General features: G+C 36.3%; 2 protein-coding genes across 2 annotated transcripts; both read left to right on the forward strand.

Moving 5' to 3' along the window:
• The first annotated feature begins 1173 nt into the window (after window positions 1-1173).
• On the forward strand, window positions 1174-2325 carry LOC106296842 (peptidyl-prolyl cis-trans isomerase FKBP17-3, chloroplastic). Its single transcript, XM_013733068.1, has 3 exons — window positions 1174-1521; window positions 1708-1752; window positions 1838-2325. The coding sequence occupies exons 1-3, from the start codon at window positions 1223-1225 to the stop codon at window positions 2193-2195; spliced, it is 702 nt and encodes a 233-aa protein (XP_013588522.1). The 5' UTR covers window positions 1174-1222; the 3' UTR covers window positions 2196-2325.
• Window positions 2326-10828: 8503 nt separating this feature from the next.
• LOC106299570 (probable inactive serine/threonine-protein kinase fnkC) lies at window positions 10829-12547 on the forward strand. The gene is made up of 5 exons (XM_013735642.1): window positions 10829-11205; window positions 11345-11514; window positions 11629-11911; window positions 11991-12139; window positions 12256-12547. The coding sequence occupies exons 1-5, from the start codon at window positions 10829-10831 to the stop codon at window positions 12393-12395; spliced, it is 1119 nt and encodes a 372-aa protein (XP_013591096.1). The 3' UTR covers window positions 12396-12547.
• Window positions 12548-16071: the final 3524 nt, after the last annotated feature.

Genomic DNA, 16071 nt, shown 5'->3' on the forward strand with positions numbered 1-16071 from the left:
GAGTTTCTCGATGTTTGCCATTTGTATTTCTAAAACACAAAATAATATATTTTAGTAGAATTTCGTAATTTTAAAACGAACCATTTATATTAATAATACACGCAATTACAAGGAGAAACAACGCATAGAAAAGTAAACCGACATTAAGCGTAGATTCTTCATGAGCAAATTCTCCAATAAAAAAACCGTACATAGAAGCAAAAATAAAAATTGCACATAAGACCAAAAATATGCGAATCATCTTTCTTGCAATGAAAAACAGGAATGGAGCGATTTGAAAGTATTTGAGAGAAGATGAAATGTTTTGGATGAAGTAAATGAGTGAAGTATGAGTGTATTTATAGATAAAAACACTGTTCATAGCCGTTTGAAAAAGGGAAAAATTTTGAAATTTTTTTTTTCTTTGTTACCGTTGGGATTAAATCGTATGAAGGAAAATTAATACGAAAATATTGCAATAATCAGACAACAAAATTCCGTAAATTTCATAATATTTTATATAGGTGACCAAACATTTATATAGTAACCATAATGTAATAAACAAATAAATCTCAATCGTATTATGGTAATAGAAAAATTATAACATTAAATAAATTATGCGGCGGCACAGCTAAACCAATAATTATAGTGTAATTAGCAATCAAGGTTTATTAACGAGGCGGCATACCGCCCGCTAGATAAATAATAATAATTAAAACAACCACTATAAAATTATTAATAATAATATAGGCAGTATACCGGCCATTATAGCAGAGTAAATATGATACTTATAAATTTTACCGAATCGCAGAGTGATCGTGCTGATAACGTGTTATGAAAAGAACCAAAATTTTATTGTATCGCGGAAATTTAAATAGGAACGAAATTTTATACTCGTAGAAATAAATAACACTCATATATGAAAGATATATTTTATTATAAAGAGAGAAGAGAAGTGTGTGTGACGAGTTATAAACGATCGAAGTTAAAAAGTAGGATTTATTGTGCACTTGCACAATGGACCCCACGTGTTTTATATTTTCAAACATTTTAATGCGCTTCTCTCTGTGACATTCATAACAAAATCATTGTAATTTCGTCGACAAAAAATATATTTTAGACATGAAAACTGCAGTCTTCATGCACCACACAAACAAGATAACGTTACTGTTTTATTATTCAGACATATCTTATAAAAAAAGTCACAAATATGTGTTGTTGTTTTTGACAAATCCTCTGAAAAATGGCGACTCTCTTCACCGCGACGACGACTCCTTCCAACCACCATCTTATCTCTTCTTCGCAACACCCTAAACAGAACCTTCAATCTCAGCCTCTAAGCGTCTCATTCACGGAGAATCAGGCACATGCATCAGTCGCATTGCAGCAGCAGCAGCAGATGACGGATTGGGTTGCTTCTCCGGTGACGCGACGGTTCGGCATCGGTGTCGGATTTGCCTGGGCGGGGTTTCTAGCTTTCGGAGCTGTCTCCGAGCAGATGAAGTCACGACTCGATGTGTTCCAGGAAGACAATAACATAAGGTTCGAATTGTACATCACAGTCTTTTATTTTACCTTACTAATAAGAACAGAGACACAACATTAAGTGAATGCTTGCACTTCAAGCAAAGATACTTAGAAAGGAATTAGGGTTTACTTTTTCTTGAATGCCTATTAGTTTTGGAATCATAGACTTGAAATGTCTTTTTTGATTTCTTGATTCTGCAGAGTTTTAGAGAAGCAAGAAGAGATCGTCTTACCAAATGGCATAAGGTACATTTCCCCATAACATATGTTGATTATGTTTCATCAACTGAAAAGCAACTGGAAATCATTTACAGAATTTGAACTGTGTCAGGTACTATGATCTACAAGTTGGAAGTGGAGCTACTCCAAACTCAGGATACTTGGTTGTGTTTGATGTAAAGGGACAAGTACATGGAACAGAACAAGTGTTTGTCGACACTTTTGGAAGCAAGAAGTCACTTGCGATGGTAATGGATTCAAGACCATATAGCAAGGGGCTATGCCAAGGGGTGGAGTTTGTTCTGAGGTCAATGAAGGCTGGAGGTAAACGTAGAGTGATCATTCCACCTTCCTTAGGGTTTGGAGATAAAAATGTCGAATTCGGACAGGGTCTGCAGATCCCTCCATCTGCAACACTTGATTATACCATCGAGGTTGATACAGTCTATTGTTTCCAAACCATTGTATGAGAGATTATGAAGTTCACAATGTGTATTAAAGTTTCACAACATTTTTTTTTTCTGTGAGCAAAGAGAATCTCTTAAATAATCAAAGAACATGTATTTTTTTTTTCTGTGTGCAAAGAGAATCTCTTCGTTATACTTGCTGTTATTATTCTGGGGTTATTTGCGAAATAACCAAAAAAAAAACTAAAATTAGTTTTTAAGAGAGAGAGTAGAGAGAGATAAGAAGAAAGAACGGGGAGAGAGAATGAGATTTTAGTCATATTGTGAATTTTGTTTTTTTTCTTAGCTAGTAGATGCAATTTCCTTTATTCTTAAGGCCGCTTGAGATTTTGAGCAGGTAAGTCTCAGCTCTTCCCCTCTGTTTTATTCATGTTCCTTAAATATAGAAATTGGATGGTTCATATATACATAATTGGATGGTTCATATATACATATGTTTTCGATGCCGGATGATCCTTATATAAAGCATTTAAATTTTTTTGGGGGATAAAGCGAATGTTTCATCTAGCTGTTTTTAGAATCTGCTTGATTTATATTTTACAGTATGTGATGGGTGTGTATAGGCCTGGACGTTCGGGTTCGGATCGGGTTTTTCGGATTTCGGTTCTATTTTGTAACACCTCCTAGGTCTCATTCTAGTAAATTTACAAGCACGGATCGGATTCGGATATAACACTTCGGTTTCGGATCGGTTAGGATATATCTGAAGTAACCATATATCATTCGGATTCGGATTATATCGGATCGGTTCGGATATATCGAAAGTAAAATCTAAAATTTAAAAGTAAAACATAAGAAATATATGCTTCTTTGTATATAATGGAGTATTTAAGGTATTTATTTAAATTTTAAATACTTATTGTTAGATATCATATCCAAATAAATATAAAATTGAATATTTGAAATATATATTTTTAAAGTATATATTTATGTTTCAAATATTTATATTATATATTAATTTGGACATTCGGATCGGTTTTTTCGGATATTTTTTCGGGTTTTAGGATTATCTATTCGGGTTCGGTTAATAATACTCCGGGTTCGGATATGTTTTGTAACCCTCTACAAGATCCATTGAAGTATTTTTTATTTGAGTTGGGCCTCGGACTGGCAATTCGTTGTCACTCTTTTTTGTTGAGTGCGTCAAATGAAAGAGGTTGAGTTATTGACCAGATCCAATCCAAACATGTGTAGAAACAGGGTAAGTGTCTCGGTTTGATATATATCTTTAACTAATAGACGCCGCTTTGGAGGGTACTAAGTGGTGCTACAGCTCCCTGAACCAACCCGATGTTCCTCCTCAGAGCCGGTCCCAGTAATTTTGTGGCTAGAAGCCAATTTTAAAAATGTGGCCGCAGTACCTCGAACTCGTGATCTTGAACGCTTACAATATTAAGCCAAACCACTATGCTAAGAACTTTATGTTCAAATGTGGCCGTTTAAAATGATAATATTTGTCAGCCACAAGCACAAGCTTCATCAGCTTCCCTCTAAGATCGGCTCTGTTCCTCCTACGTATATAGGGTCTAACTGGTGACCAAAAAATGAAAGGGAATAATGCATTTTTTAATATTCCTACTCTTTTTTTACCATTTATAAAGAATAATTTTTGTTTTTCATTTCTTATCATTCATTTTATTGTAAAGAAATATAAAACAAATTTTTTTCTCAATAAAATTAATAAGGAATAATCTTTCTTTTCATTCCTATAATTTTATTCATTTACATTTTCTCCCTACTCATTTCAATTGTTCTTATAATGGTCACTAGTTAGACCCATAATTTATACAATTTTTCAAAAAGAAAAACATTAAAAAAGCCCAAAATAATTTAGTATATGTTTTACTTTTTGAAAATTTTATACGAAATATTACATATTTTTAAAAATGAATTAACACTTGTAAGCAAACATAAATTTAAGGTACAAGATAATATTTTTCCCTAGACCCTATAAAATGTTTAATCGGCCATGTTAACAATTTACCAGTCATCTTGTATAGTGGAGGATGGCCCAATGTGTAACGGCCCGATCCCCCGGCGCCCGACCGGGGTTATCGAAAAGGCGTTATGGACATGTGTCTACTCATTTAGACAACCCTACGTGTCCCGTTACTGATCCCAAGAGTCGACGGACGCATAACCTTCTTTGAAATACCGTCACACTCACACTCATATACTTCTACTTACAGTCCTGCACACAGGGAAATGGAAGGGAGGGATGAGCAACAAGTTACTCAGTGAAGTGACTCTAGACCAGCCTGCCCGCATGACACTCTATACTACTCTATGCGGGAATTAGGACTGCCTAGCCACTACAATCAGTTAATGCAACTTAACATTTCATACCATCATCATTACCAATCAGTCACAATTCTCTACATTTCTAGCAACATAACGATCAACCAGTACAATGATCTCACTCATTGCCCCGCACATCAAACCATAGACTTAACCGACTCGACATACAAGACTGACTCCACCTTATGACACCTTTAACACCCAAACGTTTTTATATCCCGCCTCTCGCGGTTGGCACACTTTTTTTATCCCGCCTCTCGCGGATGGCTCTTCTTTCTTGCCCCGTAGGTAGCTCTCGCTAGACCACTACCCCATATTTCATGTGGGTGCCCCAACGGGACACTACCCCACAATTCCTATAGGTGCCCAGCGTAGAGTTATTACCCAGCGGCTTATATAACCTAGACTCTAGACGCCCAGCCGTTCTCGGTGGCCCAAACAGGACTTCAAACAGGTTCATTGACACGTTCACCTTCTCATTCACCTTCTCATTCTCATTCTCTTTCACTTTCACATTCACTTAGACTCTTACTCATACTCGTTCACTAGACGCCACCCGTTATCGGTGTCTCACACAATACACATTGCACTCAAGTTCTACTTACAATAACATTAACAATCAGTACTCATCAATCAACTTAGCATTCGCTTCTTCTAGCATCCTAGCTTTATTCAAAATCAACCCATGGGACTACACATCCAATCTTACAAGCATCATTCATCAACCAATCATCATCACAACAACATAAACCAGTTCTTTAAGTCCCATTTATCAGTATGAGCGTTCTTATGCATCATGATCCATTCATCTATCATCCTAACAATAATATGTTCTATCAACCTAGCTCTCAAACATGGAATACTCAATCCTAACTCAAACATAAAGGAGTATACAGAATCATGAGAGAAAGTTGGGTTCAAGACACTCCACCTTAGCCTAGATCTGGATCTGGAAACAAGAGACAAGGGAGAGGAGATCTGAACAGATCTGGAACAAGGAAACAAGAGAGCTGCGAGATCTGACCACCACCACCAATCGGCTGCAACAACCACCACCACCACCACACGGCACCGGCGAGGAGGAGGGAGAGAGGAGAGAGAAGAGAGAGACGGCGCAGGGGAGAGAGAGAGCTCGACGGCTAGGGTTTTCGGTCTCCGAGAATTCTCTGCAGAGCTTCGCTTCAGTTTCTGAATGAGACAAAAGAAGGGGCTACAACTCTTTTTATAGGAAAGGGTGAAGGGAACCCTAAGTTTTTGTCAAATGGACCGTAGAGAAACCAATTCCTTTATGAAAATTTTAGGGCCAGGAACCGGGCCGTTACAATTCTCCCCCCGTTAACCGGAATTCGTCCCTGAATTCCAAGGCTCTAAAATTTTGAACTTAACACTCGATACCGAAATAGACTCACACCATCACATAACAAACAAGGGAGGCACACAAAGCGAGAACGAATTTGCTTGAGATCTTTAAAAATCAATGAAAGAATTTCATAAATGAAAAGGAGTAGGACCACAATAGTTTAAGAAGCTCAAGGCATCTTTACAATTACAGAGCGCCTGAAGAAATGGGAAAGAAGCACCAAATCCAACAATCAATAAATAAAATAAATTCAATAGAAAAGCATGTGCCCTACTCCTATGAAATGGTCATGAAGCCTCAACTAGCCACAGTGATGTGGAGAGACACGGTCGGCCTCGGATCCAGAACCAACCGCGTTGGCACCACTAAATGCAGGCTTCGTTTTGCACGTCTTGGCTGTGTCCAGGAAATCCTCTAAGTAATCCTTCACCGTGCGAGGATCCTGGACCATCTGAACTAAAACATCACACCCACAAGGTTCCGAACTTTCTTAGGCAGTAGATTCCTTCGGGGTCGAAGATTTTTGCAGACGTCCCCGTTTCTTCCTTGGTGGCTCCTCGACGGGCGACACAGGGGTCCCCTCCGTGCTAGGCGCCGGCGCTTCCTTCCTTGGACGACCCCGTCTTCGCTTAACTGACGTCACTTCCGGTTCATACTTGGTCGACACAGCTCGGCACAGAAAGATCTTACGTGGCTGATCTCCCAACCATTCAAACTCCTTTGTCTGGGGATGGAACTTCAGGAATGGGTGTCCTCGACGAGGTCTCACCCTTCCCATTATGGTACGTTGGGCCTGCGTGTAGATCGGGTCCAACCACGATGGTACCTGGTACTCACGACCGACTCCATGATCATCACTGGCTGGCGAAGTCATCCTGCAGGTAAGGATCCTATAAGAACCATAATAGAAGTATAGATATAGTGGGTGGTTTGGAAATCGTTTCACAACTTTTAGAAGAATCAAAACTTTCACAAACTCTTTTCTTTTAATGAAAACAAGTTTTTTTTTTTTTTTTTTTGAAACGTCGGAAATGCCGATCCCTTAGGACAAAACTAAGGGATCTTAACCCCCGCTCTGATACCAATTGTAACGGCCCGACCTCCCGGCGCCCAACCGGAGTTACCGAAAGGGCGTTATGGACACATGTCTACTCATTTAGACAACCCTACGTGTCTCGTTACTGGTCCCAAGAGTCGACGGACGCATAACCTTCTTTGAAATATCGTCACACCCACACCCATATACTTCTACTTACAGTCCTGCGCACATGGAAATGGAAGGGAGGGATGAGCAACAAGTTACTCAGTGAAGTGACTCTAGACCAGCCTGCCCGCATGACACTCTATATTACTCTATGCGAAAATTAGGACTGACTAGCCACTACAATCAGTTAATGCAACTTAACATTTCATACCATCATCATTACCATTCATTCACAATTCTCTACATTTCTAACAACCTAACGATCAACCAGTACAATGATCTCACTCATTGCCCCACACATCAAACCATAGACTTAACCGACTCGACATACAAGATTGACTCCACCTTATGACACCTTTAACACCCAAACATTTTTATATCCCGCCTCTCGCGGTTGGCACACTTTTTATATCCCGCCTCTCGCGGCTGGCTCTTCTTTCTTTCCCCGTAGGTAGCTCTCGCTAGACCACTACCCCATATTTCCTGTGGGTGCCCCAACGGGACAGTACCCCACAGTTCCTATAGGTGCCTAGCGTAGAGTTATTACCCCGCGGCTTATATAACCTAGACACTAGACACCCACCCGTTCTCGGTGGCCCAAACAGGACTTCAAACAGGTTCATTGACACGTTCACCTTCTCATTCACCTTCTCATTCTCATTCTCTTTCACTTTCACATTCACTTAGACTCTTACTCATACACGCTCACTAGACGCCACCCGTTATCGGTGTCTCACACAATACACATCGCACTCAAGTTCTACTTACAATAACATTAACAATCAGTACTCATCAATCATCTTAGCATTCGCTTCTTCTAGTATCCTAGCTTTATTCATAATCAACCCATGGGACTACACATCCAATCATACAAGCATCATTCATCAACCAATCATCATCACAACAACATAAACCAGTTCATTAAGTCCCATTTATCAGCATGAGTGTTCTTATGCATCATGATCCATTCATCTATCATCTTAACAATAACATGTTCTATCAACCTAGCTCTCAAACATGGACTACTCAATCCTAACTCCAACATAAAGGAGTATACATAATCATGAGAGAAAGTTGGGTTCAAGACACTCCACCTTAGCCTAGATCTGGATCTGGAAACAAGAGACAAGGGAGAGGAGATCTGAACAGATCTGGAACAAGGAAACAAGAGAGCTGCGAGATCTGACCACCACCACCAATCGGCTGCAACAACCACCACCACCACCACACGGCCCCAGCGAGGAGGAGGGAGAGAGGAGAGAGAAGAGAGAGACGGCGCAAGGGAGAGAGAGAGCTCGACGGCTAGGGTTTTCGGTCTCCGGGAATTCTCTGCAGAGCTTCGCTTCAGTTTCTGAATGAGACAAAAGAAGGGGCTGCAACTCTTTTTATAGGAAAGGGTGAAGGGAACCCAAGTTTTTGTCAAATGTGCCGTAGAGAAGCCAATTCTTTTATGAAAATTTTAAGGCCAGGAACCGGGCCGTTACACAATGCAACTGAGAAAACGGATGGAGTTTTGAGAAGTTATACCAGTCGAAGATATCAAAGACGCAGCCAAAGGTTTCCTTGCCAACGGTGGCGGACGTAGTAAGAGCCGTACGGGGGCATGTGCCCCCATCTAATTTTTCAATTTTTTTAAGTAATTAAGCTTAATCAATGACAATGCCCCCTATTGAATTATAAAATATAGTGAAAAATGTTATGTGGCCCCCCCATTAAATCCAGTTCTAGATCCGCCCTGCCAACGACACCATAACATTTGAAGCCGAGATTCTGTCCTTCTCTGAAGCTTACTTTCTCTCGAGTTAGAGTTAAAGTGATTCCACAATCACTCTTTTGTTTTTTTTTTTCGGTAAAATAATCACTCTTTTGTTGTTTTTCATTTTAAACCGGAGATCTCCGCTATGTAATTCCAGAGTGGCCAGGTTAATTACCTTTACTTAGGTTCACTGTTTTGCTTATGTTCAATAAACAAAAGGAGTTCGAGCTTCCTTATGTCAAAGTTCCTATCAATCAGACTGCAAATGTTGCACATATTAAACTAGACAACATAGTTTGAAAGGCGAACCAAATTGCTTTTAGTTAATATCACACCCTTTATATATATATATATATATATATATATATATATATATATCATTTAATGTTTTTACATATATTTTAAAATTATTAAATGTTCTATTTTGTTTTAATAGATATTTTATTTTGTTTGGTTTTGTAAATTAATGAACTAAGAAATAAAAATAAGGGAAATTGGATTGTATATCAAACAAAACCAATATAACTAACTAACTGACCAAAAAAATCTGCTCCATCAATTCTACAATATATGGTATATTGTCCTTATGTTAATTTTTTATATTTTCTTTACTTTTTCCCCTTAAACAAACAAGATTTTAAGGGAAAAAAGTAAAGAAAATATAAAAAATTAACATAAGGAAAAGTATCATCTTTAGTATATAGAATGATTTGAATTTTTAAAATTAAACACTTTTTTAGAAAAATATAGATAAATAATTTTAAATTTGTTTCGACATGCTATATAGAATATACTATCATTGTATATATGTGTATCATTTGCTCATGAATCTTTTTACTTTTTCCTTGTTGATTCTATTTAGCTTGTATACTGATTTTTGTTAGTTCTATTTTTTAAGAAAAATAAATTCTAAAAACTTACGATATATTCGGTCATTTAAATTAATATTTATTAAATATAAGTGTTTCTACACATAATTTTCATTCACTAGTCTAATTTTATTTTATTTTAAAATATCAATATATTTTTGATAAATCCTATCGGCTGATCCGGTTGGCCTCAAAAGGAACACACTTAGTGCTACAGAGTGGACTGGCTACCACACTGCCTGACTCGAGTTTGGAATACCTTCCGACTAATGCCAATGGGTGAACCGATCATCTGTTATGATCCACCATGTATATCACTTGGGCCGAAATCCAAGCCCAGACTAGCTAAGTGATGATAATTTATGGTATACTATATTTTATAGTAGAATATTATGTATCTATACTATAGAAAGAAAGTAGAACAATAACAAGATGGTATTAAGAAGGAAAAAATGAATGTAACCTTTAACCATGTCGTGGTTTCCACTGGATGAATAGTCGCCATGTTGGTGCATGTCAGATATCAATTTTTGTCCAGTGCAAAACTACTAGGTCCTTGATGTGGCTAGGTAGCATGGATTTCTAACTCCTACGTAAAACAATCAAGCTTATCTGCTATCGGAGGGTAGGCTCTCAGGGATTAGTAGGTTTGATCTCTGTCCGCCACACATCCTTGATTAATAAAAAAAAAAAAGAGAAGTCAAAATAAAATTAAAAAAAAAAAACATTTTAGTTATTGACTTCAGTTTCCAACTATAGGTGCTATATTCTTTATACTTATTGTAGGGAAGTAGTTCACGCAAATTCCCCCAAATAAGATTGAAACTTTGTCAAATATTTGTATAAAAAATGTAAAACAACACCTGATATCTTATATGAAATGAAGGAAATAGTAATAATAAATCTCGGTCATATATAAATACGCGCCCCAAAACCGCCTGTAAAAGTGGATCCAACCTTGAGAAATGAGAACGTGCCAACAGCCCTCGTGAATACGTAAGTATCACTATCAGATAAGATTTGATATAATTTGGCAATAACATACTAGAAACGTGTTCTGACAAATATTTTAATGGGCCAGTACAATAATCCATGTCTATAAATAGCAACACAGAAACCGTTACAGGTACACTTGAAAAAGAAAACAAAATGTTTACCGAAGAAAAGAAAAAAAATACAAACTATGGAACAATGTTTGTCTACTGCTTCTTTTGTCTTGTTTTCGTTGTGGAAGTAGTAAGATTTGCAAAACCTTACTACAACTTTCAAAACCTAGTGGAGACAGAAGCAGCAATAGAAGAAGGATTATTGGACGTGGGGATACTTCCTTGTAACATTAGGAGCTCTGTCTCTATTCCTGCTCGGGATCACAAGAAGCTCTCGGCAACAATAAGGGAAGAGACGAGAACTCGTCCTCCAGTTACGTACTGTGTGAAGTTCGAGTCATTTGACACAATGTCTAAACTGGTCAAAGACAACGGTGACAAGTACGAGTCACATCCTTTCTCAGCCGGTGGATACAATTGGTACGTTGGGTATAGTTTATAAGTTGACAAGTCCGTATAGATCCTATATTAACACATTGCTTTAAATCTCGTCAAAATCTAATTGGTACATGTTTTAGCTAATATATAATGTGAACCGTTTTTCTTAATATGTTTTAAGGACGTTCTTAGTCTACCCAAATGCGGACAAGCCAGTGGGCTCGGGTGGATACGTTTCGCTATACGTTAAAATCGATAACTCAAGCTTCATCGAGAATCAGAACGAAGTGTATGCATGGATCAGATTCCTCACCTATAAAAGCACTACGGACACGTACCATGAGTTCTATGGTAATAACTAATATATATATATATATATATATATTAGAGAGACAGTTAGGTATATTGTTTTAATCTTTTGTGGTTTCTTCAGACTAAGTGACTATAGTTTTGTCCGGTTTGTAGTGACTGACGCGCAGAGGTTTCACTTGTTTAAACAAGAGTATGGAATGCTAAACTTTCTTGAGATTGGGTATTACCAAACTCCAGTTCATGGATTCATTTTCAACGGCGGGCAGAGTGTGTTTGGCGTTGACATCGTGGTTTCTAATCCCCCTATATGGGAGGATGTCTCTTATGAAGAAAACATTCCTGGCCCTGTTATCGGCTGGAGAATCGACAACTTCAGTAGCGGCGAGCATGACTCTTATTACACTTCTAACTCGTTTTCTTCCGGAGGAAGAAACTGGTGACGCTCTCCACATATATATTTACATATGTATGTATATAGATATACAGTATGTATTAATTTTATATGATGTGTGTAGGGTACTGAAAGTTTATCCAAATGGAGTTGGGACTGGAAAGGGTAATTCGTTGTCAATTTATTTGTTGAGTGCGTCAAACAAAAAGGGTTACGTGAAAGCCAAGTTTAGAGTTATTGACCAGATCCGTTCCAACAATGTGGAGAAACAAGGTTAATAAGGCTTATGCCGGAAAACAAAAACCTAATTAGCTTTTTTTTTTTAAGTCAAAAAACCTAATTAAGCTTATTTGAAAGATGTTATACTAACTTTTGATTTGTTCCTATAGTGGAGGGATGGCCCAATGCCGAACAAAATGGATGGGGTGTCGACAAACTTATATCTTTTGCAGATGTCCAAGACCCGTCCAAAGGTTTCCTCGTCAACGATACCATCAAATTTGAAGTCGAGATCATGGCTTTCACTTGAGTCGACTCTATCTATAACTAAGCGCTTAAGATAATCCCAAAATCATCATCACTTGTACGTTTGTTGTTTTTCCTTTAATAACCGGATGGATGTAGTTCCGCGGGTGACCAAGTGAATGTGAATAACTATCACTATGGTTCACTGTTTATGTATCTGTGCAGTAATAATTAATCCGCGCTTTTTTTCTTTGTCAAACTTGATCAATCCAGAATCAAAATATCACACTATAAACACTTAAACTTGATAGGGTTCGATATATAAATGATTAAAGAAAAGCCCACAAGGAGAGGGAGAAAGCAACATCAACATATGTAGCTTGAAGAGATGGTATGAGAGGGAACTGGGGTTTTATGTATCTTACATAACCATTTTTCTCTCTTTTTTTTTCTAACTTTTAAACAATAGTATTCTTTTGTGTTTCAAAAAAAAAAAAACATATGTTGATGTAAGATATATAGAACCCTATCAATTTGAAGAATATTAAGGCATCTAATTCTCAGAAAAAAGGTGAAAAAGATAATAGAGAAACTACCAAAAGACAAAAAGACAAAACCACCAATAGGTGGCACTACAGCTTATCTCCTCAATGCGATATCATTATGCAGCAATATTTTCTTTGTAAACAATTCTCTTAGATATCTCTAACATATTTTGTTATTTTTGCTTCTAAAATAGAAAAACTCTACAGTAAAATTAGAGTTTACTCCAATAAATTTCTTTAAATATTAATCACTAATTATAGAGTAAATTAATGAATTGTTATAATTTCTCTATAAGTAGAAGAATAAAGATGGATTGAAAAAATAAAAGTGGGTTGAAGAAATAACAATTCTCTATTTTATAGAAAAAAATAAAGGTGCGTTGAAGTAAATAAATACATAGATGAGTTGGAGATGTTCCTATTTGCATATTTTGCTGGACTCGGGGTATTATTGACCTTAATCCTTTGGTTGATGATTTTGTCCACTGACTCCTAATTTTGTTTTATCAAGGGTAGCAAATATACAATTTTAAGATAGTTATTAGAGAAATGCTTTTTATGACTTACTATGTGTCTGGAACATTATTCTCTGTTCACAGTAATTATATTTTTTCCTTAAGCTTTACTGAAGAATAAGAGTATATTATATAGTCATTGGTGTTTGTTACATAGTGATTAGTAAGCATCTTTCTAGAGTTTTCACGTCTAGAATATAATAAATATTTACAATTTAATCTATAACTAGATTTTGACCCGCGCTTTGAAAGCGCGGAAGTATATTTGTTGAAAAATTTATTGATATAACTATTTGTTAACTAATTTATTTCGCTATAAACATTTTCGGTTTTCGTTCGACTCTAATTTGCTTTTATTGGTTTTTGATTTCAGTTTGGTTGTAGTTTTTGGTTTACAAATATATGAACAATTTTGGTTATATATGAAGTTGAGTTTTTGGTTAAAGTGATTGAATATTTTGATATTTTATGTGGTATGGATATATAAAATTTTTGATGTTCTGGTTACATTTATGTTTTAAATCATTTCAAATAATTGAGGTAAAATAAAAAATCATCATATTGTGAATCACCAATATAATAAAATGGGAGAAATATTTAGAAAATTATTTTATTTACATATCTATTTATTTAAGGTATAAATAATGTAGCAAAGAATAACAAATAATTTTAATAACATAAAATTATTATATTCAGAAAAAATGTTATGGTTTTTATTAAAAATATAATCTGTAATGTTTATATTATGAAAAATTATAATGTCTCTATTTTATATTTTCAAATATTTTAATTTGCTGAAAAGAATTAAAATGAGACGCACTATTACTTGATTTTAAAATCACATGAAAAAAATGATCAATTTGGGTCGCAAAAACCAATTCAACCAGAAAGCAAATGAAACATATATCTTATTTTACCTTAATAGGTCCAATCTCATTGCCCTTACAAATCTAGTTTATTGTTTTGACCGACAAAATCAGGTTTATTATCGAAAAAGTCACTGAAAAAGTTAATAGAAAATTTTGTAATTAATTGGAAAAATCAAGAGCATAATCCCTTTAACAGTATAGATTTACTTGTCAATACAATTTCCAATAACTATCCACCAATAAAATTTAATCAATTCAAATATTCATAATTAACGTTTCTTAAAAATATACAAAAATATCTTAAAAATATAGAAAATCTATTTTTATGGAACAAGGATAAACTCTAGAAAATCTTACTTTCGGGAACGGAGGAAGTATTAAATAGCAAAAAAAACAAAATGTTTACAGGGCCTAGCCCAGTTTGAATCACATAAAAAACCTAATTCTAGAAGCCCAATCATGTTGAGTACCAGTTAGTAAGCCCAAACTAAAGGATTAGTAATGGAGATGGAGATGGCGACAGTTTTACGGCGAGGATGAAGATGAAGGATACGGTGAGGGTGATGTGATCAAGCCAAAAGAAGACAAGTCTGCGTCATCCTAGAAGATCTTATTGGGTTCGATTCTCTGAAACTCTGAGCCTTGTTAATCAGTTGTCGATCGAGCAGTTTCTTTGTGTTTGAATATGAGTGGTCTCAACTTTTTGGTATTGATTACTGCGTAAAGATCTTGATCCCATAAATGGGTGACTCATCAGTTTTTGAACTTGGGTAGTTGCCAGTTGGGTGGTAAGATCATATGCAATGGTGAACTCGTTCTCGGAGTCATTACCATTATTTTAGTATATATATATATATATATTTTTTTTAATAGTTAAGGACTTAGTAAAAATGGTGTGTTCAATGTTGATCTCTGATTAGGAGTACTTAAGAATAAAAAAATATTTTTTTTAAAGTGAAATTTAATTTTTATTTATTAGAAGATAAAATATAAAGATACATTGATTAAAAATAAAGATACAATGATTAAATATAAAGATAAACTAATTATTAATCTTCATCACCAAATTTGTTCCAAATATTTTCGATTAAATCATTCTTCAATCGTTCATGCATATGCCTATCACGAAGATCATTCCGATTGGGAAACATATTATTCAGATTTCTAGGCATCTCGGTTTCGACCTCTGAACTTCTGGTGACGTCTCCTTCTTCAAATTCAGATATATCGTAACGAATGTATCCATCTCGTTCATTTTCGACTATCATATTGTGTAGTATGATACATGTTCTCATAATCTTCCCTATCTTTGCTTTGTTCATTGAAAGAACCGGGTTTCTCACAATCGCAAACCGGGATTGTAGTACTCCAAAAGCCCGCTCCACATCCTTTCGGGTTGCTTCTTGAACTTTAGCAAATAACTGTTGTTTAGGAAATTGAGGGAGTGTGATAGATTATACCGTCTGTGAGGTAGTACACCAACTAATACGTGTGTCCGTTGACCACATACTTTACCCTGGGGGTCCGACCTTCTAAAATGTCATCAAAAACAGGAGACCGATCGAGGACATTGATATCGTATAAGGTACCTGGAGGACCAAAAAAGGCGTGCCATATCCAAAGATCGTGTGTAGCTACAGCCTCTAATACAATTGTCGGTTTTCCTGATCCACGTCCGTATTGTCCTTTCCAAGCGATTGGGCAATTTTTCCACTCCCAATGCATACAATCAATGCTCCTGACCATCCCAGGAAACCCGCGGCTCTCTCCAATATCGAGTAGTCGTTGAAGATCCTCTGGTGTGGGTCTTT

The sequence above is a fragment of the Brassica oleracea genome, chromosome C6 (genome assembly GCF_000695525.1).
Source record: "Brassica oleracea var. oleracea cultivar TO1000 chromosome C6, BOL, whole genome shotgun sequence".
NCBI lineage: Eukaryota > Viridiplantae > Streptophyta > Magnoliopsida > Brassicales > Brassicaceae > Brassica > Brassica oleracea.

What these genes read in the sequence shown, in the direction of transcription:
- LOC106296842 (XM_013733068.1), top strand. Translation starts at nt 1,223, where the DNA reads ATGGCGACTCTCTTCACCGCGACGACGACTCCTTCCAACCACCATCTT. An exon ending in CAGGAAGACAATAACATAAG is followed by an intron (nt 1,522 to 1,707) that starts GTTCGAATTGTA and finishes TTGATTCTGCAG; the next exon opens with AGTTTTAGAGAAGCAAGAAG. An exon ending in GTCTTACCAAATGGCATAAG is followed by an intron (nt 1,753 to 1,837) that starts GTACATTTCCCC and finishes GAACTGTGTCAG; the next exon opens with GTACTATGATCTACAAGTTG.
- LOC106299570 (XM_013735642.1), top strand. Translation starts at nt 10,829, where the DNA reads ATGTTTACCGAAGAAAAGAAAAAAAATACAAACTATGGAACAATGTTT. An exon ending in CACGTACCATGAGTTCTATG is followed by an intron (nt 11,515 to 11,628) that starts GTAATAACTAAT and finishes TCCGGTTTGTAG; the next exon opens with TGACTGACGCGCAGAGGTTT. An exon ending in TCTTCCGGAGGAAGAAACTG is followed by an intron (nt 11,912 to 11,990) that starts GTGACGCTCTCC and finishes TGATGTGTGTAG; the next exon opens with GGTACTGAAAGTTTATCCAA.